Below are 24,075 nucleotides of genomic sequence, written 5' to 3'. Positions count from 1 at the left end.
GCAAGCATAAAGGAGGGATTTAAAAAAAAACGCTCAATGGAAGAAGGGGTGAGGGGAGCACTCTTTTGCTGCTAGAAAGCCATTTTACTAGCTTAAGCTGTAAATATGAGATCTCATCCTCATACTTTTCCCTTGTGTAGCTATTGGCACTCAAAATAAAGCCAAGAACAATAATTTACAGAAGTAAGGAACGCCTCTGCGGATCCAGAACCCCAACCGATCGGGAGTATTTTAGAGGCTAGCTTTAACAGCACCTAGTGGTGATAACTTCGTGATCTATGGGAATTCAGCTATTTCATCATCCCTATCTAAACATGTATTTCACTTGTCTAAGGCTCAACAAACAAAACATTATGAAAGTATTGAAAACATTATGACAGTATTTGAAAGTCAGTAGAAAAGGCCTAAGAAAGGCTACTAAAATAAAATCAGGCTATATTTCAATTAGTAAATCATTTAACTGAGGAGAACAGAAGTCATATTTTTGTTTATAATACTAGAAGACATAGCATCTAATGTCTAAGAACAGCATTGTATAAAAATAAATACAGCTTTTTATTATTTCAGCTAAAAATAACTAAATAATAACTGAAGTTACCAAATACCAAGGTGATGTTATTTTCTACTGGAAATAATGTTTTCCCCAAAATGTCAGGAGACACTGAGTACAGAGTACATTAGAGCTACAATCACCAGCTGCTAACACTAGCCTCTGAAATATTTTTCATGCCCTGGGCATAAAAAGACAATACTGACAAGGGTTCAGTTAAAGTAGGAATGACACAAATGGTGGAGGCATTACTCAGTGGTGCCAAGAGACCTTCTGCAAAACACTACATCAGATGTTGTCTCAGATGTTGTCCACACACAAACACTGACAGTTTTACAGTCCTGAGAGTCTCCGATGTCCTGCAGAGATCACAGTAGCATCATTTCAACAAAACCAGCCAGAAGAGGAAAGTAAGCAAAATTATTAAAAGAAAACAAGATTTGAGGAAGCGGTCCTAATTTAAGAAACTCAGTCCAGGGATAGGGTGTGTTAAACGTGTTTAAAAAAAGTTAAATTAAACCTGCTAAAAGTAACATTTAATTGTGCCACCAAATAGTCATTAAAACAAAGAAGCACTCGAAAGCACCTCAATAACTACGGGAGTAAAAAGCTACTCTCTTTCTATAATTGCAGCATTTCAGCCATGGCGACTGTATTTTCTCTTTTCTTCCTACTGCTTCAGAGTCTTGTATTCCACACTCAGGACAACAACGAAAATGCAGCGACTGTGAGTAATCGCCAATGCTATTCCCGATAGAGGAAACAGCAGTTGACCACTTGATTACATAGGAAGCTCCTCATTTCCTTTGCAGTTCTCTTCATAATAGCATAAATAATCTAGAAAAAGGTATTGTGGTACAAGCATAAAGACCAATTTTAGCGACTTTTTGTCAAAAGGAATTTGGTCAGAAATCACCATGAATTTTTCAAACAATGGAGCTGAGATATATGCCCAAGTTAAAAAAGAAAAAAAAAGTTTGAGTTACTATTTTATAATTGTTGATCTTACCCTCTCAAATATTTTGGGGCTCTCTCTCTAATTAGATTAAGTGTTCTGTGCAAGCCTATTCACATTTTATGAAAAATTTCTATTTCCAAACAGTAGCAAGGCAGCTCTTTTCCCACTCATAAACACTGATATTTCATTACTTCTTTAAAATGACATAAAGCATCTTGAATTATCATTTTGTTGCCATACCAGGTAAGATAAGAATCTGGCTTCACTTTTAGTCATGATGAGGGGCTTGAAAGATAAGTATGGGATTGATTCAGGTGATTAAGTGCTCAAAATTTTAAGTAGCCAGAGTCACTTGCTCACTTTTCATTTAAGCATCAGAACAAATCTACTCCCAACAGATCAGCAACTAAACCGGTACTGCCCCATCATTTCGTAGCAGCTTGCTCCTTGTTTCACAAAGGGTTGCCACCAGCTGCTTACAGAAGAGTGAGGAAGTTTCAGAGGGCAGGTCAGTCAGATCACCAGTTACAAGACCGGGTGTGTGGAGTTGGGAGGAGATAGGAATAACATAAAGACGACTGAAAAGCTGAACGCTTAATCATCATGTAAGCATCCTTCACATTACTGCTTTATTCCTCACCCTTCCTATCCACCCCTGCTCTGGAATAACGCACTTAAAAATAAACAATACTTTTCTGTATTTATACATTGCTTAGACTAGGCAGCAGCTTCATTCCTAAAATTGAGAGAGCAGATGGTTACCGATCTTACAGAATACAACTCAATAGCTCCTTCAAGGGTTTGTTCATTCAACATTAAGGCCTCATATTGTCATAACATAGGCAGTCTCTCTCCACCGCACACTGCTGAGGCTGTCTTCAGCTGAACAGCTTCCATTTATGAAAGGAGACTTCTGGAAGGATATTTTTCTTGGGGAGCTCCACACTGTGATCTCCCAACTTCTGGAACAAACCAGCCCTGACCTAGTGACTTCCCAGAGTGCGCAATAAACCTTTTTAACCATGTTTTTAGGTAGAAATCCAAGAACAAGCATCTGCATCCGGGATTATCAGCTGAAGTGGTAATTTAGCTACTTAAGAATGTGTAGCAAGTTTGCATCAAAATAGATTCCAACATAACATGCAGGAAAGGTGATTTAAAGCTTTGCTTAAATTTAATATCAACATATAAAATTCAGTGTTGAGTTTTTGGTTTTGCTTGCTTGGCTTATTTTGGTTTTAAATTCCCACTATGTTAATACTGGCCTTGGAACATTTACAGAATTAACAGATTAATACTACCCAAGTTTCAAAGTAGTAATTTAAATTTTAATGGTAAAAATGCTCCATTGAAGCAACAAATAGTAATATTAAACATCTGTGGCCAGGTGAGATTATAGTCTACTTTCAAACTAGTACTTCAGCATTTCTTCCACCAAAAATGTTACACTATCAGCATAGCTATAGTTCCATGCAATTGACAATCTCCATATCTAACCAACTATACCAGATGTTTTGAAGTTCTGACACAAAGAAAAAAGACCTTTCTGTGGTTAAAATTAACATTTTGTAGATAAAACTTTTTGTTTCTAAACATCACAAATGCAAGATACATTCAGCAGCTACCACTTGCCCCAAGCAATGCATGCTATTTAAGACATTTTTTAGGCATCACACAGAGACCCGTATCACAATGGCAGAATTCAAAACACAAAGAACATGAGGTACAGGATGAAGAATTTAACTAGTCAACACACTGTACTGCACAAAATACAGTATTATAAAGCTAATAATAATCAGGAGTGAAAGCAAATATTATTCACAATAAACACGTATAAACAAAAATAATCCAGTATAACTCATTCACTGAAAGTATCTATTCCAGTAACTCATACAGGCACGTCATCCGGAGAAGGAAGAAACACAGGAGCAGAAAATGGGAACAAAACAGAGTGGAATTTAGACAAATTACTGCAGGACAAGAAGTGATTGTATTAGGACCTCATCCAATCTCCCCCCGCAATCTACCATATAAGCAACATACGTTCCTTCAGTGTACGCCTAAGTCAAAGGATACATAAAGTGATCCTGAAATGTTAAAGTACTTCCAGTCATAAAAGTTGGGTAGGACAGGGGTAGAAGAATGCTGTGCTCAACTTCAAAAAGGACCTAAGCCTTTCAATATTCAAAGCACATGCCTAAATGTTTTACCAGAGGAAGTTCTACAAGGTGTGGGTTTGGGTTTTGGGTGGGTTTTTGAGCAGTTTTTTAATTCCATGGAATTCAACGAGGACAAACGCAAAGTCCTGCCCCTGAAAAGAATAATGTCTTGCAACAACACAGGCTCAAGAATGACTGGGTGGGGAGCAGCTCTGCTAAAAAGGACCTGGGGATCTTGGTGGACAGCAAGCTGAAGATGATTCAGAAGCATGCCTTGACAGCAAATCATCCTGAGCTGTATTAATAGAAGTAATATAGGCTTTAGATCAAGTAAAACTATTATCCTCCTCTACCCATCAGTCCAGTTTTGTGCCGCCAATACAGGAAGGACAGCAATAAACTGAAGTTTGGAAGAGGGCCACAAGACGGTCAGGAGGCTGGAGAACTGTCTTAGGAGGAGAGACAAAAGGAACTGGGTTTGTTCCTCCTGGAGGTGAGATGGCTTTGGCAAGACCTACAAAGCAGCCCACAATATCTGCAAGGAGGCCATCAAGAAGATGCAGCAAGGATCTTTACAGTAGCACATGGTGGGAGGACAAGAGACAATGGACAAAAGTTGGAACAATAGAGGCCTTTAAACTGGATATAAGGAAAAGCTTTTTCACCATGAGGACAGTCAAGCAGTGGAGGAGGGTGCCCACAGAGGTTGCGTAGTACCTGGTCCTTAGGGGTTTTCAAGACCTTACTGGGTAAAGCCCTGAGGGCCTCAGGGTTGACCTTGCTTTGAGTGGGAGGTTGGACTAGAAACCTCCTGAGGTCTCTTCCAAATCAAAGCATCCTATGATCTTATTTAAACACCTATGGAGGACAGGCTAATTGATTTTCCAAGACTATTCTCCTACAGAAAACACTAATTATTACACCAGCCAGGCAGGCAGATATCCTTAGTTTACACAAGTTGACCTCCAAGCACAGAGTAATAGAGGACAAGACCAACAGAATGATACTGAGATGTCCGAACATGTGTGTCACAAGAAGGAACAAGAGGAAGGAACCTCAGGAGTTTCCAAACCAACCTCCTGCTAAAAGAAAGGTCATCTCCAAGGTCAGATCAGGCTGTTTGCAGCTTTATCCAGTCTGGTCTTAAAAATCTCCATGGACAGAAACTGTACAACCTCCTTGTGCAACCTGTTCCACTACTCGACTATTCACTGGCACCTGAAAATTTTTATTTTGCAGAACATATTTGTAGTTAGTGAACTGCACAATGATTTCACTTTGAATATGGATAAAGTGAACTGTAAGCCTGAAAACATTTTTTCAAATACTATCAGGTGAACCACTGTATAACTGCTCTAAAATAAGCTTGCTTACTCTGTTCACCGGTGCAAAATACTAAGACTAGCCTCTAACTCATTTTTCCTTTAAGAATACAAAGTGATATTTTATAACATAAATAGGTCATCAGGAATTTTCAGGATCATTCTTTTAATGTCTAAGTCCTGTTCATTCTTTGAGAAAGATTATACAACCAAAACCCAATGAAAGATCAGAGAAAGCAAGACAAACACAGAAATTTAAGGCAAGGACTCAGGAGAAAAGGCTTTAAAAAAAAAAAAAAAAATTAAATATTCCCCATCCTCCCTATATCCTCAAACTGGTGAGATTTCCTTAGGTTGTATATGTTACTTTTGAACACAGAAGTTCCAGACAGGCATCTGAGTGCAACAGGGAAAGTGATTCACCACCATCAATACCAATTTGTTGCTATCCTCTAGTTGCTACAGGGTATGTGGGGCACAGGAGGGCGGGAGTGGGTGGAAATATTATTATTATTATTATTAATAATAATAATCATCATCACATGCTAACCACAGCAGTAGAACTTGATTTTGAGGAGAACACCACAAAGCAACAGAACATCAGAAGAAAACAAACTCAGAAAGCGGGAACAAAAGGAGAGTGGGGTAGACCAAGACAAAAGAGAGATCAAGAGAAGAATGAAGAAACACTGGTCTAACTACATTAACAGTCTAGTTTCAAGCTTCTCAGTCATTCACTTCATGCAACTATACATAGGGGGTAGGAGAAAGGAAAGAGGCCCAAACAGTATCTAAACTTCAGACACTAAGAGAAGCCTCTTTGTTTCACTATTCTCATGAACAAAAAACCAAAATTAAATAAAAAGCCCCAAATCCACAAAACAGTTAGAGGATCAGCCTTCTTCCTGCACACTTGGAAAAAAAAAATTAGGAAAGAAGATAACAGTCTTATTCTAAGGAGAAAAACGTACTTGTGGTTCACCTTATAAATCTCAAAATACTAGGCACCCAATTCAACTTTAAATCTCTCCTTAATTTCAATTTGCAGATGAGAGGTATTTTCTGAACTTAGCTGGCACACCAGTATGTAGCTAATAAGTTGTATGTAACAACAGAAAAACGTCACAGTCTTATTTTCTACATGCCACTGTATAATTATAGCTGTATGACAATGGAGATGCTGTTTATATGATACAGGTCTAGGACCTGCTTCGTGTGAATTTGTCACAGCACTTGTTCTAGAAACCAACTACACTAAAAATGAAGATTTTCCTAATCATTGTCAATAATTTAATGATCAAAAATTCTCAAGTAAATATTCACCCCTGCTGAGAGTACTAGACTAACAATAATTCACTGTAAAACCTGCATGGCCTCTATCTGCCAGTAATGAGTTGTTTCCGAACTGTAATCTGGATACCCAGAGCAGTCTCTGGACTGCTCCTCCACAGAGAGGAGGGTAAGTCATGTCACTGACGCTACTTATAACCTGTGGATCACCTTGTTATCTTTTAAGAGCAACTTGATATTTAGTAGTTGTTGTCAAGTAATCACTAAATATCTGAAAGATATGTATGTCCACAAAATCACATGGACAAGTCTCTCCATTTCAGCACTAAAAAAACGTGGTCCTCATTGTCAGAAGTTTGGAAATACTCAATATAGAAGGCATATGGGCAACTATCAAAGCAATTTGTATCAGTTTCTTTTCAAATTATTTAATGCAATAATTAAATAAGCTTTTTCTTAATGCTAAGTGAGCTACATGAGAACTGAAGAACTAAGAAAACTAGCTCTAAGTTTTTTTGATGTCAAGCAGAGAAGAACAGTAGTTTTTGTTCACCTTTTTGATGCATACCTTTCAAATGCATATCTAAGAGACAGCACATGTCTCAGCCCCCAAAAGTCACAGTCCAGCAAATTTTTTTTTTTATTAAAATGATATACAGCAGAAATTAGGAATAATGAAATTGACTAATTAGTTTGACTAATTGTAGAAGACAGGAATCACATTTTTAATCTTTTGTCCTGAAATCAAACTGCCATACAGTAAAACACATATTTGGACCTTTACAAATTGAGATAGATGACCAAACTATACAGAATTATTGACCAACTATAAACATTCTTCCCTCTCAAGCTGTTAATTTCCAATTATGTCACCTCCACAATGTCTTCAGCCTAAAGTTTTAAGCTATATAATGTCTCAAATTGCTAAAGGTAAACAAATAAACAAACAGAAATAGAACATCTTTTCCCCAAAGCCATATTTTTCAGAGGTCCTGCTGAACAACAAAAAGGATCAAGTCTAATTTTCTCTATGAGGACATAGGTCTCCATTTTGCAAGCTGTTCTGTTTGGACAGACCCATACTAATAAAGTGAGATGGACTAATTTGCAACATCAGAGTCAGAAATGGTAATTCCAGCATCCATTCATTCTTAAGCTGTGATCAAGAACTGCTGAGCTTAGACACGCAACTCCTCCCTGTGCCACAGGCTACCCACTCTTCCATCATCAGTAAGGTTTACATGACTAAGCAATTAAAATTTTCATGCTGGTTTCACAAAGATGGTGATCTCAGGGAGCAGATTTTGACCATAATCAAGCCCAGACCAGATATTTTTATTAAAACAAGGCAATTTTTTTTTTTTTAGTAAAATTTGTTCACTACTTTAAAAATTCCAACCCTCTGGAATACACTTCCACTTTACGGAAAAAAAAAATGCTTGAAATGCTTTTCAGTCTGAAAATACAATCTAAGCCTTTCAATATATTCAAGTAAATTTTATTTTGCAATTCGCAGCACTTAAGTTTTCTATAATCTGTCTCAGATATACAGAAGAGATATACATGATTTTTTTAAAAAATGTAGAATAACAAAGTTAAAAGCACTTCCCCAGTCAGGAAAGTAACTTTGCAGTGGGGAATCCACCCATGAATATGCTCATTTCACCCTTCAAATGGCACATTTGATTACCAAAGAAGCTATGTTTTAAAAAGCGCTACCAGCTCTATTTTAAGGTTTTCTTCTAGAAGACAAAAAATTACTGTTTTTATCATGTAGCACTGATTAACAAAACTGGTCTCTGCAGCTGTGTTAACCAAGAGTCACCAGAAGAAAGTGTTTGCCAGTGTACTGTGCATAAATTCTTATTCTCAGCAAGTCCTGCACTTCTGCCCAGTAGGTAGTTTTGCAGCCAGTGACGTGGCTTGTATGTTTAGTTAACACCATCTAAAAATTTCCCACCTTTCATTTATCACCACTACATTGCAAAAAACTACCAGAAAATGAATTGCTTGCTTACTTTCAAGCATTTTCTTGCTCCAAAATACAATTCTATCAAATAACCTTAATTTTATTCTTATCAAGGGGCTGTCATTTCAGTGGCACATGGACCAAGGACAAGTTACAATACAAACATTAATGCAGATGATTAACCGTGAACAGGAGTATTTCGAGTTTAAACAGGCTCAGATTACAAAAGCATTTAGTAACTTGGTTTGGCTTACTCAGATATTAAAACATAGTTAATGAGGGCATAAGTGATACTACCATGCAAGATTTCAAGTATATTCTGACTCACCATGAAACAATTTAGGCTTTAACTGGTGACATTACCCAAAGAATCTTTGCAGTAAATCAGTTGAAAAGTTACACCAAAAGACAGGTCTATCCTCTCATTAATGAGGGAGCATGTCACAAGAATATGTAAAGATGACCTGGGAAAAAAAAAATCTGTCAAGAAGCAAAGATTGCAGTATACAGAAGTGGAAAGAGATTTAAAAACCATGAGGAGTCTCTAGCCTCTTTTCCTCTTAATTAACAACCAATAATCTCTCCCAGTCTGATGTGTGTGCTGGCTACTGTTTTGTTTCTCTACTACTGAGGGTGGTAAACTTTTCCAGGCTTATTTGTACAAAAATATTTGTACATAAATAAAACCAAACCAAACAAAAACCCCAAACCAAACAAAAACCCATGCACATTTCATATATTCTTAGTTAACACCATATTATCTGTGCTGTGTATTTTTTACTATTATCCACAATGAGAAGCAAGCTTTCTTTAAGATTAGGTACTTTGAGTAACTTGTTCAAGAAGACTTTTTTTCTTTTTTAATTATTATTGCAAAGCATTTGGTGATTTTGAATTTTTTCTGTATTCAGTATTCACTTCACCAATGTTACTAAAACATATATACTTGTCTTAATTAACAGTTTATAAGCTTCCTAGAAGTTTGAATACCAGAAAGTTACACATGTGGAAAAGAGAAATTATTCAAGTTCAAAACTGACATTACTTATTTACTGAAATGAGGCAGTCTCATGTAGATTTGATATTTAAGTATTTTTAAAACAGATACATAACCTACTTCTCACTGTATGCAGGTACCAAATAAGAGAAAAGGGACCTTCTTTGCTATATCATACAAGACAGCTTAAGATTTAAACCAGGGGTGATGTGGTGGTGGTGTATGACATCTTAAGTCTGACAAACTCCCCCCCCCCTCCTCCCCCATATTTTGTAAGGTGAAATCTTGAATTAGCATGACCCAGTGAACAGCAAACTGCATACATGCACAAAAATCTGGCTTCTCTTTCTAGCTCTGTAGTAACCAAATTTAAAACACAGTCTGCAACACATTACTTCATGTAGCTGTATCGCTGTTTTCCCATCCCACTGTCCTGGAGACATTATAACAAAGCAAGAACACTAGGTGTCTTTTAAACAAACAGAAGACAGTTTAAGAAGAGGCTACAACTACACCCAAGTAGAAGTTAAGTATGATCTAAATAATCTCATCTTGTTTAATATCATCTTGCAGAAGCACTCTAAGGTGGGGGGGGGGGGGGAATAACCAAGTAATATAAATGGTTTCCAAACATTTTTGATTGAGCATTGCATTTGATTGAGTATAAGCATTTCCTTACATAGCATGTAAGGAAAAAGTCAGACTACCGTGTTATTTTGTACTGGCATATATAAACAGGAAAGCTCAGTAATACAAAAACAAAAAAAAAGTCCACTTGTGTATAGCAAGTAAGCAGCTTTTCCCAACAAATGCAGTAAGCTTTAGCAAAAACCTGAACTTGTCAAAATTTTTCTTCATTTAACATAAATTTCACATATGTAAATATGGAAAGAAATTTTTGAAATAAACTAAGCACCAATTCAAATGTTATCAATATTTAATGACAATTAAGTCAGATGGACATTGGGGGTGGAGGATAAGGCAGAGAAAGGCCTGGCCAAAGTTTTTGAGAGCCACAGTAACTATCAACATACAAATTTAACTGCTACTATTCAGTACTTCTGGATGCTGTAAAAGTGGTAAGGATCAGCTCAAAGCAACTGCTAAACATTAGCAGCAGAAAAACCCATTGCTGCCTTTCACTATCATCAACACCATTGAGCTGGAAGATAATCAAAGATGGACAGTTCCACGCTGCAGAAGACAACACCCATGACGGCAATCAAATGGCAGTGACGGAAGGAAGAGGGTCAACACTACCAGCTTTCTTTCTGTGCCTCAGAAGTGCCAAGAGGTGGGTGAAGAAGTGGCTGCAGAACAGAGTATGTACATACATGTGAAACTACTCATCCTCTTTTACAGCTGCTGAGGTGGAAGAGGCTTCAGATTACTTAAGCATCTATCAGCCATGCCAAAGAATAGTGCTCTTCAATATTTTACTTCAGAAATTAAGGGTATAAAGGTATCAGAAATATGTTGGTATCTCACTCTACTTGCAGACTTCTACTACTACTGATAATGTCATGGTATTACCTTGGAAGGAAGGGAGTTGGAGCTAGGAAAAGGACACGTGTCTCAAGGATCAGAGCAATTGTCTTGGACATTTTGCACCGTAAAGAAACACCTTGTTTATCCTCAGGATTTGGCTAAACTTAGCTCTACTCTACCTGCTGCGAGTACCATGCTATATTACCTTTGAGGTGTTTAGGAAGGAATTTTTCCCCTGGGTGCAAGATTCCCTTGTCAGCAGCTGAGGAATTCAGTGCAAGGTTAATCCAGAAAACTCATTCTGTCCCTAGCTGGCAGGTACCCAGAATAGGTAACACTCAAGCTGAAAGCGTATTAGAAAAAGGAATCTTCTCCAAAATAAGGAAAATGTATCTATTGTTATAACAGTACAGCAAGCAAGAAACAAACACCTTTTCTCCCCACTCCCTTAGAAGAAAACCCCACTGTCACAGCCACCATCAGCACAGGGACTAGCTGGTTGTAAAGAGAGCCAATTGCAACGGTCCAGCCATTCCAAACTCCAAAGTCCTCATGGCACATGCTAGAGGACTGGCTGATCACTAACCTCACAGGAAGCTACTGACAATGCTGCATAATCACAAAGTCATGCTCCCAGGGTCTTTCTGAAGCCTGTGCAGCAGGATGCACACATCTGAAGACTGCTGTGATTGGCATTTTTCACCCTAAGTAGAAGATTGGGGTGTCCAGTTCAGGGTTATGGATTTGAGATTTTTGGGGCAGAGCATGTGTGGCGGAAATGTGGAAGAGAAGGGTTCTACATAAGCAGGTTTATTGAGAGAGCTAGATCAGTGCATTTATGATACACATTGATATTTATGAGCATCCATGCACACAAGCATGCTTAAAGACCTGGAGACAAGTGTGGAACACTGAAGATAAGAGACACTTAAGGTAAGTGCTGAGTTTCAGTAGGTTTTTACAAACTTCAGACTATCACTATCAGAGTATTGTACAATACTTTGCATGAGACATGACTGTCTCACATTGACATGATGCTGTCCGAGTTTTTTGCTGCTACCTGATACTTTTCACTCAAGATGAATGAAGACTACTTTGAGAAGGCAAAGTTTTCAAATTTGGCTAATCTCTCGGAAATTTGATGCACTGATTTTCTGAGTTCACGCTTAATGTTAATGCAGGTGAGAAAGCGTGAAAATAGAAGTATTCTGGAGTTTGTAAGAGATTGCAATTTATTTCCAACAACAAGAATTAGTAGCTCCTTCAGAACTACTAATACTCAAGATACTGAGTCAGTATCAGATTGTTAAAGAGATTTTCTTGATTACTATTCTTGATTTCTTGATTTACTTGATTACTTGGGAAAATTCTACTAGTATTTTGAACACTGTAAGGTCATCACAGATCCTACCTTACAGGCCAACTTTATTCAAAAGCTATATACAGACAGAAATCAGAAGGTAACAGAAAACCATATTTTTCACCGTAAATCCTGACAAACGCTCTAGGATAGAGATAGTATCTCTCTCCTTCCACTTTTTTCCCTATTAAATGGCTAGAACACCCAAGACAGACTGCAAACCTAGCTCATGTCTTCAGCACTTCCTGGGACTGTCATAATTTCATCACTTTGGGATGGTTAGGTCTTTAGGTGCTTGTAGATGGCTTCAGTGAATATGCCAAAAGCCAGTGCATAAAATTACTTCATTGTTCTCTTTTTTTTTTTTTTGTAGTCTACATATCAATCCTTATCTGCCTGAAAACACTTTGTCATAGGCATAGCAGCTGAATTTATTGAAATAGTCCCTGTTGCGCTATGGCAACAGCTAAAACACTCTTGTAATACTAGATACAATGTCAGTATTTCTGGAGACTTTATCGAAAGTATTCCAATACATGACTTACACAAGACAAAGAAAGGCTTTGTTAGAGCATTTCACCAATTTTTGAAGACGGAAACGGTTGTTTGGCCTTTTTTTTTTCCTAAAGGCTTCAACAAAGCTAAAGAATTAGATCACAAAATGCAATAATCTTAAGTAATTCCACTTTTGAGTTTCCTCACTATACAGCAAACACTAGACATAAACCAATTATCAGGATTGAGCAATGTTTTCATTAGTAAACATTGTCTTTCCATTGCAATTTTCAAATTATTTTCCTCTTCCAGATATGAAAACAATCTATCCCAGTCTTTCAATAGCCAGAATAAATATAGAAAGTGTTAAAGAACTCTTTTAAAGCTTCCATTCTGTCTACACTGAAAATAAGTAGTATTCATGCTCAGTAAGGCTATCACTTTAAATGGAAATGACTTACACGTTTCCTAATAAAACGCCCAGCATTCTACAAATACGCAATGCCTGGATATGATCCAAACACAGTAAATATTATCGAACTATATGTGAAAGGTGAATACAAGACAGATTTCTCCAGATTTCTTAACATAAAATAAATTATAATATAAAGACCATTTTATCAATGCAAAGCTTTCTAAAACACAACCTGGTACAATATGGTCTGTTTTCACATAAACATCTTCCTGTCCAGGAGGTCCCTGCATCACAGACAGCATTGTCCTGATATTTTTTAAATGGAGAACATGGAATAATTGTTTTTACTAAAATTGAGAACAACAACAAATGGTTAAAGTGCTCTTTTTAATTTCAAGCTGATCTACTGCTCAAAGTAAAGCACCTTCTGGAAGGGCAGAGGGAAGAAGACCTTTTGTTGTTGTAGTCATTGGGGGAGGGTTTCTTTGTTTGAACTCTTTTGCCCAACTATAGGCTATGCAACAGCCACTAATCTTCATCAAGAAGAGGGATTCCGATCTTCCGCTGGGTTTTGAGAGCAATACAATATATATGTAAAAGCATGACACTGCAATTTAGTTGTGTATCTGCCTGTAAGAAAATACTCACATGTGGACTGACAAGACTCATCTGACAAAGAGGAAGTTCTAAAACAGCTCCATGGGGTTCTTGAAAAATCTAGGCACTGAAACTTTAGTTCATAGATACTGCTATGGACAACATACTTTGTGGCCAAATAAATATTGTTGCCAGACAATTCATTCTCACTTTTTCCCCACTATAAAGGTGCTTTCACTACAGAGTAGACCAGAAATTCAACCATGCCCTGGGACACAATTCACCAAGGGCAAGCCTTAAAACTGTTCATCAGGAAACTAAATCTAGTATTAGGTAGTAAGTTATTGTGAGAGCTTTCATATTCCTTAGTTCTAGTTACAACAGAGCACAATGTATCAAAGTGGCAATAAAAACAATGAACAAATAAAACAAAAAAACCCCACCCTGGAGCCATTAACATACAACATCCCTTTTGTTTCAGTCTGCCACCGCTCTATAGCAACTAGTGCTGTATTATATGAAACCTATTCTAGAATATTTACCCAAGAGTTGACCTGGCATTAGGAGTCATATATTCAAACAGATACTCAATTTCCAATTACATTGCAAACCAGCAGGTTTTCTAATGTTCTTGAAAAGAATCACTACAGTAACTCTTAAGTATTTTTTTTAAAGTATAGTGTATCTTATACTCTTGGAATACATGAGTAAAATTAGAAGTCCATGGATAATTATTCTTAAGATATACCAAGCACCATTTAAAAAAGCTTAAAACTTGCAAAGTTAATTATGTGTAATTTCTGTTCTTGACTGGAACAGATGACATGGACAAACTTATAGAAGAGGAGTATACACAATTCCATCAGTACAATCACAAACTCTATTAACAGACTCTCCTATTTATAGCACAAAATTAAAAGACAGATTAGAAATATGTGTATTGGAGTATTATTTACATTTCCTAGTGTACCATTTGCACTTACAAGTAACAACATATATTGATCTTCTAGATGACAACCCTAGCTCTAGGACTTTTTTCCAGTTCTTTCAGGATTCAAACTCTAAAGACATTTCCAGAAGTAATTAGTAATCTACACCGACATTGGCTGATAGACCAGGACACTAAAGAGCCCTGTCCTGCTCAGTGTAGAGAGAAAAGGAAGCAATACCTAGACAGACGGCTTCTTCATAAGGAGACAAGAAAGAAGGTGGTATCAGAGGAATGGCTCCCTGGTAAGAATATCTGGGCTAGAAGATGATCAGAAGAGGAGTTGAGCAAAAGGTCTAACTTACAGGTGAACACAGAAGGAAAGAAAGCAGCTCTAGAAAATGTAATGAAATATAACATATGATAATATTAATCAGTTGATAACCTTGAGGCTAAAGCCTGTAACAGAAGTAGATTACCATAATCCTGAAGTATTACACAAAATGGTTTCACCAAGTTATACATACCTAACAGAGAAAAAGTAAAAGTCACCTAGAATAAGAAGGTATCAGCAAAACAGGCAAGTACTGAAAAAAAAGAAGCCATGAACATTGGACTTCATGTCAAAGCAGACTTTTTAGTCTTACTAGAGAACCAAACTAGACAGCAATGAAAGGCAGAATTGCAATTTGATGATTGAGGGCAAGCAATCACATGGAAAACTTATCTTCCCACTGCAAAAAGTTATGTTATGACCTTATACATTTGTTCATTATGCAGAAGCTCACAAGGCAGGATATGGTCCACGAAGACAGTTTGAATGTTACTGCTAGACCTGAAATACTACTACAGAGTTTTATGTCTGTTGTCTCCTGTTTTCATCTTGGATTATCAAACTTCTAGACAGCGGCAGTTAGAGAAAAGCAGTAAGTAATTTTTACCCACAATTAAAGATGGGGGGGGGGGGGGGGAGGATCTCTGCAGAGCCTTTAACTAGAATTATGAACTAAGTCATGTATGCATCCAAAAGAACTATCTAATACCTAGCTTGGTTTATCCTGATAAAAATCATTGAAAGAAAAATCAGTTAGCTACAGAATATTTCTAAGCCCCTTAGTCAAAGATAAACCAAGACAAAGAAAAAGCTGGCTCTGATACACACCTTGACTACAGAAAACACTGAGCAACAACTTGGGAAAGAAAAGATGTGAACATTTCCTTTACAGAGGCCACCGAACTGAATGAAAATGCTAAAGATTAGTGTTGTTACTGTAAATTTTAGCTTCAATTTTCACATTCTTGATTGCTTAGCAAATAATAAAAATGAAAGGAGCATCTTGATGCAAATCAGTACAGTTTAAATTTCCTTCCTTGAAAACAAGGGAGAAGCATGGAAGGAGGTAAGGAGATGAACAAGCAGAGAGAAAAGAGAGCAAAAGAAGCTCAACAAATCAGAAAAAGCAATGGTCCGTGAGCATTTTCACTTTTAATGATCTTGATTCCATCAGAAAGAGAAATGTATTGTGCTATATTTTTACACAAATCTCAAAAAATTTCCAGGGGGATGTGCGTTGAACATTATTTACCATTTCAGATCTCAATGTACAAAACTAGACAGCAGCCAGTTGTTTATATGGCAATTCTTAACTCTGCTATGAGTTAGACCTAATGCAACATGTTGCCCGCTTACCTTCATCTCAGCTACTTAACAAACGTAATTGATGTGAATATATTGCTTAACAGTTATGGAAATCTTTCCTATATTGGGATTTTATATCCAGTTTAAAAAACTATCCTCCTAAAACTTTATTGCATTTAACTGCTAGCAGCTGATTTTTTTAAGGTAAAAATTATGTTGCGAGAAGAGATCTCCAAAATCAACATAACAACCTTAACAGCAGAAATTAACAGGCTCTAGCTGTTTCACAAGCTAAAAGCAAAATCCTATACATCTCTATTCACCGAAATGAGTATCACTCAATATATGTTTTATACATAAATATTTTTCCTAGCCAAAAATCTCCAAAAATCAATAATTACCTAAGTAGTGCTTTACTCAAATACACTTCAGAAGAGGCTTCCATTAGCGTGAAGTTCATTTTCAAAGACAGAGCAAATACTCCATTACTTATCTGGAATATCTGCTAAATTTGACTTCACTTAAGTTTATCATAACATTCAGTTTATTACTTCACACTGGGATTTTCAGTTCCACCTTCATCAGAATCACTGGTCAAAACCAGAAGTTATTCTTTATGCAATACTCTGAATTTTGCATAGCCACGATCTATTTCCCTTCATTTGTAACAAAGCAACTTTTCAAACAAATACTGACACAAATATAAACTCAGAATGGTTTCTTATGATCTACATCCTTATCACAAACACCAGTTCATTTCAACTTTTAACACCTTCCAGCTAAGTTTTAGTTTTTCTTACCCTGCTTAGATGACAAAAGCATTTATGGACAAAAGCAAAATTTTATGAATTATAAAGCAAGGTTTTCCTCAAAAATCATAAAAGTGTGTTCCATTCATTTTGTTTTAACCTCTTTGAAAGAGAAACAGTTTTGTCAGAAAAAACAGACTTGTGCAAAGTAAACCCCTAAAATGTCCAGAGGAGTAGGGGTTTTTCCAAGTGAAAAATAATGCTTGCCAATGGCATTTTAGGCAGGGAACAGATTCACACATCAGGAGGGAATTCTTAAAGCCAGTATGACTGAATTGTATGGACCTAATTAGCCACTAACTCAAGAAATAACTTACATAAGGAATATTAAAAGCACAGCATAAAGCTTCTCCCTAGAAATATTTTCATGACATTATGTTGTCTGTAGATTGTGGTCAAGATCTTAATTCAAACTTGATATTACTCTCTAGATAGTAGTGATTATATTTCATTTGTAAAGACAGACTATTCACTTTTACTCAGTTAAAGGAAAACTGGTCTCCAAATAGTCCTTTTCATACAAATAAGCAGACCTGTGTCCCTGACTTCTTTTCTCCAGCCATTTCAATGCAGAACTAGAACTCAACAGACTGAGTAAGCTGCAATTAGAAATTGCTAACCTCTAACTAACGCTTCAGCGTTTTTACCTCCTCTTGAACCGTGTCTGTTTAGTGGTAGTAATTATTGAAAAATAGTCTACTCACTAAAAAGCACAGGCACCAGTCCTTAAGATTCCAGGACACCTTTCCAGATTGTCTCATTAGCTTAAACATTTGTTGTAAAGAGAATTTATTTTCTGTATCGTCGGTCCAGCAAACTTAAAAAGACAATATTTTCAGATATATTATCAGCTTCTTGAGATCTATACAGTTTGCAGAGTTGCACTAGTTAAAACTACTGAAAGCTGTGCAATCCAACATGTGGAGAAGGCACAAGCGTTTCTACCATTTAGATTATGTTTCCCTATCTCCAGACTTGCACTTCCACTACTAGTATCACCCATAATTAAGCAGGCATAGTCACTGGTAATCCCAATCTTAAAACATGAGTCCTTTTAAAAGTCTTAGAGCCATATTTTTAAAAGCCTACGGCTGAGCAACCATGCAGATAGGAATCTGCAGGGGGGGCTTAAAACCTAAAAGATTCCTAATTCTTTTTGCTTTAACTAGATTTAAACAAGCTTGCATAACTACTTTGAAACAACTACAAACTTATGTCATATATCAGTCTTCCCTATGACACTTAATGAACCAGAATCAGATCTGAACCCAAAGAATAAAGACAAAAATTGCATCAACCCTAAAATATCCTGTCATCCAGTATAGTGCAGCATTTTCCATAAATAGATTGCTTATTTGTATTTAAAACCAATGAAAAGAATTTAAAACATATTGATTAGACCAAACATATATAACATGAGAACAGGGAAAGTCAAAAAACCCCACCCTCATTCTATATAAAAAACCCCAACAAAACAAAAACCACACAAAATAAAAAAAAACCCACCCTCATTCTGAAGTTATTCCCAATACCTTGTTGCTAAGGCTACACAAGTTATTTCAGACAAAAAAAAAAGTCATCAAATAGCCATAAAGACCTTCCAAATTCCTCTTTTTTTTTTTTAAACTGCGGCCATTTAAAAGTTAAATACTCTATTAGGAGTTATTCTTAATGCAAAGCATGTTATTTCTCTAAGCTTTTTGATTAGACCTTTCTACTGTAATTAATATGTAGGTATATTATATCAGTTTAGAACAGTTTTCTCCATCAGGAAGCAAAACCACAACATATCAATGTTTCTGACAACGATCCCTAAGCACTTGGGCAATTATAAAAAAAATCCCACCTGTTCTAAAAAGTGTGTCTCAAAAAATTAAATGTAATTCACATTCCTAACCCATTAAACCACGTTCAGAAAAAACACAATGCTTCTCTTCCTCTCATACAGTTATCAAAGCATACGTTAAAGATGAAACCTTATTTTGTCATCAAGATCAACAATAATTTTAACACCTATTTCACGTATCACGTATAGCATCTTAAACTGACAAGTCTTAAATGCTTTCACAAGGATTTATATTTATTCTATCCAATAGTGACAAACACACTAGTCTACAGTGCCTTTGCGCTCGTTGCTCTCCCTCAAAACATCCATATGCAGTTATTTTATATAATCAATCACTTACTTCCAGTAAGCACTTTCATTGGGGAAAAAAAAAAAGTAAATGTACGTAAATGCAAACCATTTCTTATATACAAGCTTCTGAACAACAACTCTAGGCACCTGTTACCAAATCATTAATTCAAACTTATTCCTTTTTAAAAAAATTTGGTTACTATAATCATCCAAGACTTAAATCAAGATCAAAACATCAATTTATCTCCTACTGCAAAAGGTCTAAGTCTTTTTACTGCATTTCTATCCTTGGCTAAAAAAAAAAAAAAAAGGAAGAAGCAAGCCAAATATTAAAAGCATCCAAAAACTTGGTAATACTTGGAACAAAGGCAAGGGGACAGTGGAATGCAAAGGGGAAACAGATTTAAAGAAAAGGGTTAACATACTGTTTCATTTTGAATCTGACTGTTGATTTATGTACAAACAAAAACATGATTCACCCCGTATTTCCCCAAAACCTGCTGTATCTTTTTTAAACTTGCACAAGTGAGTAGCTGCCTCATAATTTAAGTAGAGACAGTAAAGCTTAATCAAGTTTAAATTAGTACTGGTATTACAGACATATTTAGCAAAGATCTGTACCTAGCATCGCTCCTGACAACATTAGAGTTTACGTAATATTGGCTAGAACTTTAAAAACAGAGTTTTGGTTTTGTTCATTTATAAGCTTCTCTAGCCACAGAGCTTCTCACAGCTACTTTCTGAATAAAAAAAAAAAATCAGAATGAAAATAATGCAAATTAATAACAGACTTCTCAGAACAGCAGCAAGGATAGAATAGGTAAATACATAACAAGGTTAAAATTACCACCTTGCTCTCAAGCATGAGTCTACAAGTGTCTTCAGTGAAAGCATAAGTGAAGATATGAAACCCTCACTCCCAAGAAGTCTTCAGTCTTCCTCACATGGGATGCAGACAGAGGAATACTCAGCTTTGAGCATGGAACAGAAAATTCCCTTCATCCCTGTTTTGCTGGGGAAAAGTAGCACTGAATGACTTAGTTAACTGTTCATATGACACAACAAGTTAGGAAAAAGTTAGTAATGGAACTCTACAATATGCCCTATCCAAGGCTCTTGCTTTTCAATATCTTACAGCTTGCTTTTCAATATCTTACAGGCAGTATACTTTAAGAAATAATTTGTGCCTAGCTCTGAAAAGAGAGTAGACAAGTGGATCTCTAATCCCTTAAGACTAGTCTACAGAATAAAATATTAACAGTAATTCAAACTGATTCATTTCATGAAGCACTTCTCTGAAAAAAACCCACACATTTAAACTACTTTCAAAATACTACTCTATACATTCAAAACCAAGTCACATTTTACACTCTCCATTAAAGTGATGAGGACTCAATGGACTTAGAGCAACTGTGTCTCACCAAAGAATTGGACCTTTCAAACTAACACCAAGGTACATCAGCAGGTCACATGCGAGTACCTTTCACTGTCATTACCTAAGCTATACTGTCAGAACTCCAGTCAATTTACATTAGATTTCACTTTTCTTTTTATTTTCTGAATATATAAATCTCCCTGAAACCCTACTATTAAGGAAGTGACTAGCTCCTCTGGAAAATCCTACTCTCTCTCTCTCTCTAAGAAACTTAAAAGACAAGTCACTTAAACCAGATTGTTTACATGGAAGAAATGCCTGGAGAATCACTGTAAGGCATCAAGTCTCGATATTCTAAATATGATATATGCAACCAGAAGCTCCTGGGTGACAGTTAGCAGTATGGACACGTGCTAGCTGCAAAGTTAAGCTAGCAGGCCAACGACCATGTCTGAACAGTTTAAAATAATCCAGTTCAACCCAGCTTGGTCACACCCAACCAGAAGTTATATCCAGGTTACTGCATCTTCACAGATGCCATGCTCACTGCAGCCCCCACAATAAGCAAGATGTGCCTTATGGTCAAGTTGAGCCTGGAAAAGCAGAGAAAACAACAGAGGATTGTCAGCTCTCAAGCAGTCTAGTAAAAGGGCTTTCATTTAAGCTGATAAATAGTACACATGTGAATCACACCGTCATCTGGGTTGAAAATATTGCCAAATTTGGGTCAGCTCAGGGTAATGGTGAAAAAAAAAGGGAACATTTGTATTGGTAATTATCTGGAAAGAAAATATACTTTGTCTATAAAACTGTTACCTACTGTTAGTTTGTTGTAAATGTACCTGCAGTCTTATCAAACACTTTTAGAACTAGTAGTCTAAAAAGCTCAGACGTTCAAAGAGATATGCATGCAGTTAATTTTTACTATCAGTAGTTCAAGTGAAATAAACGTCATTGTTGACAGCAGTAAATATGCTCCTATACAGATTCAGAGGCTTAAACTGCAGAAGTGTGGAGCTAATGCAATTAATTATTTTTTTTTTTTTTCAGAATAACTATAATGAATCTGGTAGCTTTTGTGCAAAGTCTAGTTAATTATGATAAACACGTAAGGCTGACCTAAAAAATGGTAGGATTTGTTAAACTACTTACTAACAAAACTACAGAAGCACAATCTGCCACAAACATGAAGAAAACAGGTTGGATTTAGAATGTATTGGGAATGGACAAATGCATTAATCAGACAAAAAATAAGCCACAGACAGTTAGCAGTCAACCTGTAATTCCAGAAAGACTGTGCTATGTTCTCGAACACAATCATGAAGGCTCCTTCATGCTAGCATCAGCCCGCTTTTTTGAACAAGCAACTGTCAGCCAACAGTGACATTGTTAAACCCTAAGCAATACAAGCAAGGAACTCTTAACTATGATAAATATTGCACAATGTAGGAAATAATCACAGAAATCCCTCATCTTGGCGTTCAAGAAACAGTTTGCAAGGAGCAGAACTGAAAATACCCAAAGCAATTCTTTTTAAGCTATCACAGACTGAATAATCTCAGAATTGCTTTCAAGAGATTTTGTGGCTACCCTAGCAGCCAGCACCTGGATGCAGAAAGAGGAGCAAGCTCCAAGACCAAGCCAACGTGACTTCTCAGAGGCTTCTGTTAATAAACAACCAGGACCGGGGCCAGGCCAAGAGCAAGTGTGAATTTCCTCCTTTTCCCCGGGAACACGCACATGATCAGCCTCCACCCTCTGAACAGGCAGCGCGCTGTCACACACAAACAGGGCTGTAACCTGCCTCCCCAGCCCTCTCCCCCCGCCGCTTTCAAACCAGACGCACAGCACTAACCAGCCAAAGGGAACATGACAAGGGGTAGTGGTAGGGTGTGGTTTGACTATTACTTTTTTTTTAAAAAAAGAGTAAAACCCAGCCTCTCTCAGCCATCAGAAACACCCATTTCATTAGGAAGAAATTACCCGCTGTGTTTTTCCGGTACAACATGTGAACTCAGGACTACGAACCTGCTCCTGATATTTACTTTACACTGCAGGCTGGCAGCCTTCACACACAGCCAAAATGCTTCGTCCGTCACGCCCTGGGAAAGCTACCCCGGAGACTGCACCAGCGGCCCGGAGAGCCGCTGAAGTAGAGCAGGTTGCTTTGTAAGAGGCGCCTTCTGCACAAAGCTGAATATTTAAAGAAACAAACAAGCAGCAACAAAAAAAGCCCACCAGCAGGCTACTCAATCCTTCTCTTCCACCAGCCGCCTTTCGGCTCTGTTTAAGTCACAGACAAAAAAAAGCCCACGGAGGTAACACGTTTCGGGGTCGGGGGGGGGGGGGGGTAGCTTCTGTATTACCGCCCTTGCCCGCCCCCTTTCGCCACCTCCAGCTCCCCGAGGGTTTCCCGCATCGGAGCCGTCTGTCCCGCAGGGTCGGGCAGCATGTGCCTGCGGGAGGGGAGGAGGGGAGGACCCCGGCCCTGAGCTCCCTTTCTCTTCCCGGCTGCTGCAACCTGCCTTCACCCGAGCCGCTCCGGGCACGGCAAGGGGCCCGACACTCGCTCCCCAGCCCTCCCCGCCGAGGAGCGGAGCCTCCTCCCTGGCCAGAGCGGGCCGCGCGTTAACGGAGAGCGGGGGGAGGCCTGTGCCCGAGCCCCCCGGCCGGGGGTGGGAGGGGCGGCGAGGTGGGCCAGGCTGACCGCGGGCCGCGGAGCGGAGGCGGGTGCGGCCTGGCCTGGGCGCGGTGTCTCACCTCCCGGGCGGCCCGGAGGAGGTGGCGGGGCGGGCCGGGCCGCGGCGGGCCGGCCGGGCGAGGGGGCCGCGGCGGGGTCGCTCACCTCAGTGGGGTCGCTGATCTCGAACAGGTCCAGCCGGTTCGCGTTCCAGTGGTTGATGATGTCGGCGAGTTTGCGCCGCTCCTCCTCCCGGCTGCCGCCGCCGCCCGACATCCTCGCCGAGCCCGCCGCCGGGGAGCCGAGCCGGGGCCGGGCCCTCTCCGCCGAGCCCCGGCGAGGGGCGGAAGCGGGGACGGAGCGGGGGGTCCCTCAGTCCCGGCTGAGGAGAGGAGGGGCCGGCTCTCCCTTCGGCCGCTGCCGGCACGGGCGCCGCGGAAACGCCCCGAGATCGCGCCGCCGATAGCGATCGGCCCCGGAGGACAGCGGGGAAGGAGAGAAAGAGAAAGGAAGAAGGGCGGGGAGGAGGAGGAGGAAGGATGCCCCGAGTCGGTGGCGGCTGCCGCTGTGTCTCCCGGCTCGGCAGCGTCTGTCCCCGCTCGCCTGCCCTGAGCCGAGCGAAGCCGCCGCTGCCGCCTTTCTCCGCCCCGGTATCGCCCTCCCCTCCCTCGCTCGCTCGCTCGCTCCCTCACACACCGTCCCGTGCGCGCCCCCGCCCGGCCGCCCGCCCTCCTCCCGCGGCGCGGGCGCGCTCCCGCCGGCCGTCACCTCCTGGCGGCGGCCGCGCGCCTCAGGAGGGCGCCCCCTCCCTCCCGCTCCCCCCGGCGCGGGGAGGGGGCCGGGGCCGGGACCGGGGCCGCGGGCGGCCGGGCCGGGCCGGGGCGGGGCGGGGGGGGGCGGGGCGCGG

General features: G+C 39.1%; 1 protein-coding gene across 14 annotated transcripts in view; it reads right to left on the bottom strand.

Moving 5' to 3' along the window:
* AFDN (afadin, adherens junction formation factor) overlaps positions 1-24,035 on the bottom strand; it is a 134,699-nt gene extending 110,664 nt beyond the window's left edge. For 5 of the 14 annotated variants that reach the window (XM_072856252.1, XM_072856256.1, XM_072856257.1 and 2 more), the window contains exon 1: positions 23,334-24,034. In XM_072856252.1, the coding sequence (XP_072712353.1) occupies positions 23,334-23,444 (111 nt within the window). In that variant the 5' untranslated portion in view covers positions 23,445-24,034. Of the gene's footprint in view, positions 1-23,333 lie in introns of all 14 variants that reach the window. The other 9 variants (XM_072856259.1, XM_072856261.1, XM_072856260.1 and 6 more) reach the window with 3 other exon arrangements.
* Between the last annotated feature and the right edge of the window lie 40 nt (positions 24,036-24,075).

This window comes from Ciconia boyciana, chromosome 3 (genome assembly GCF_034638445.1).
Source record: "Ciconia boyciana chromosome 3, ASM3463844v1, whole genome shotgun sequence".
Lineage (NCBI taxonomy): Eukaryota > Metazoa > Chordata > Aves > Ciconiiformes > Ciconiidae > Ciconia > Ciconia boyciana.
This window is presented reverse-complemented; position numbering and strand designations above follow the sequence as displayed.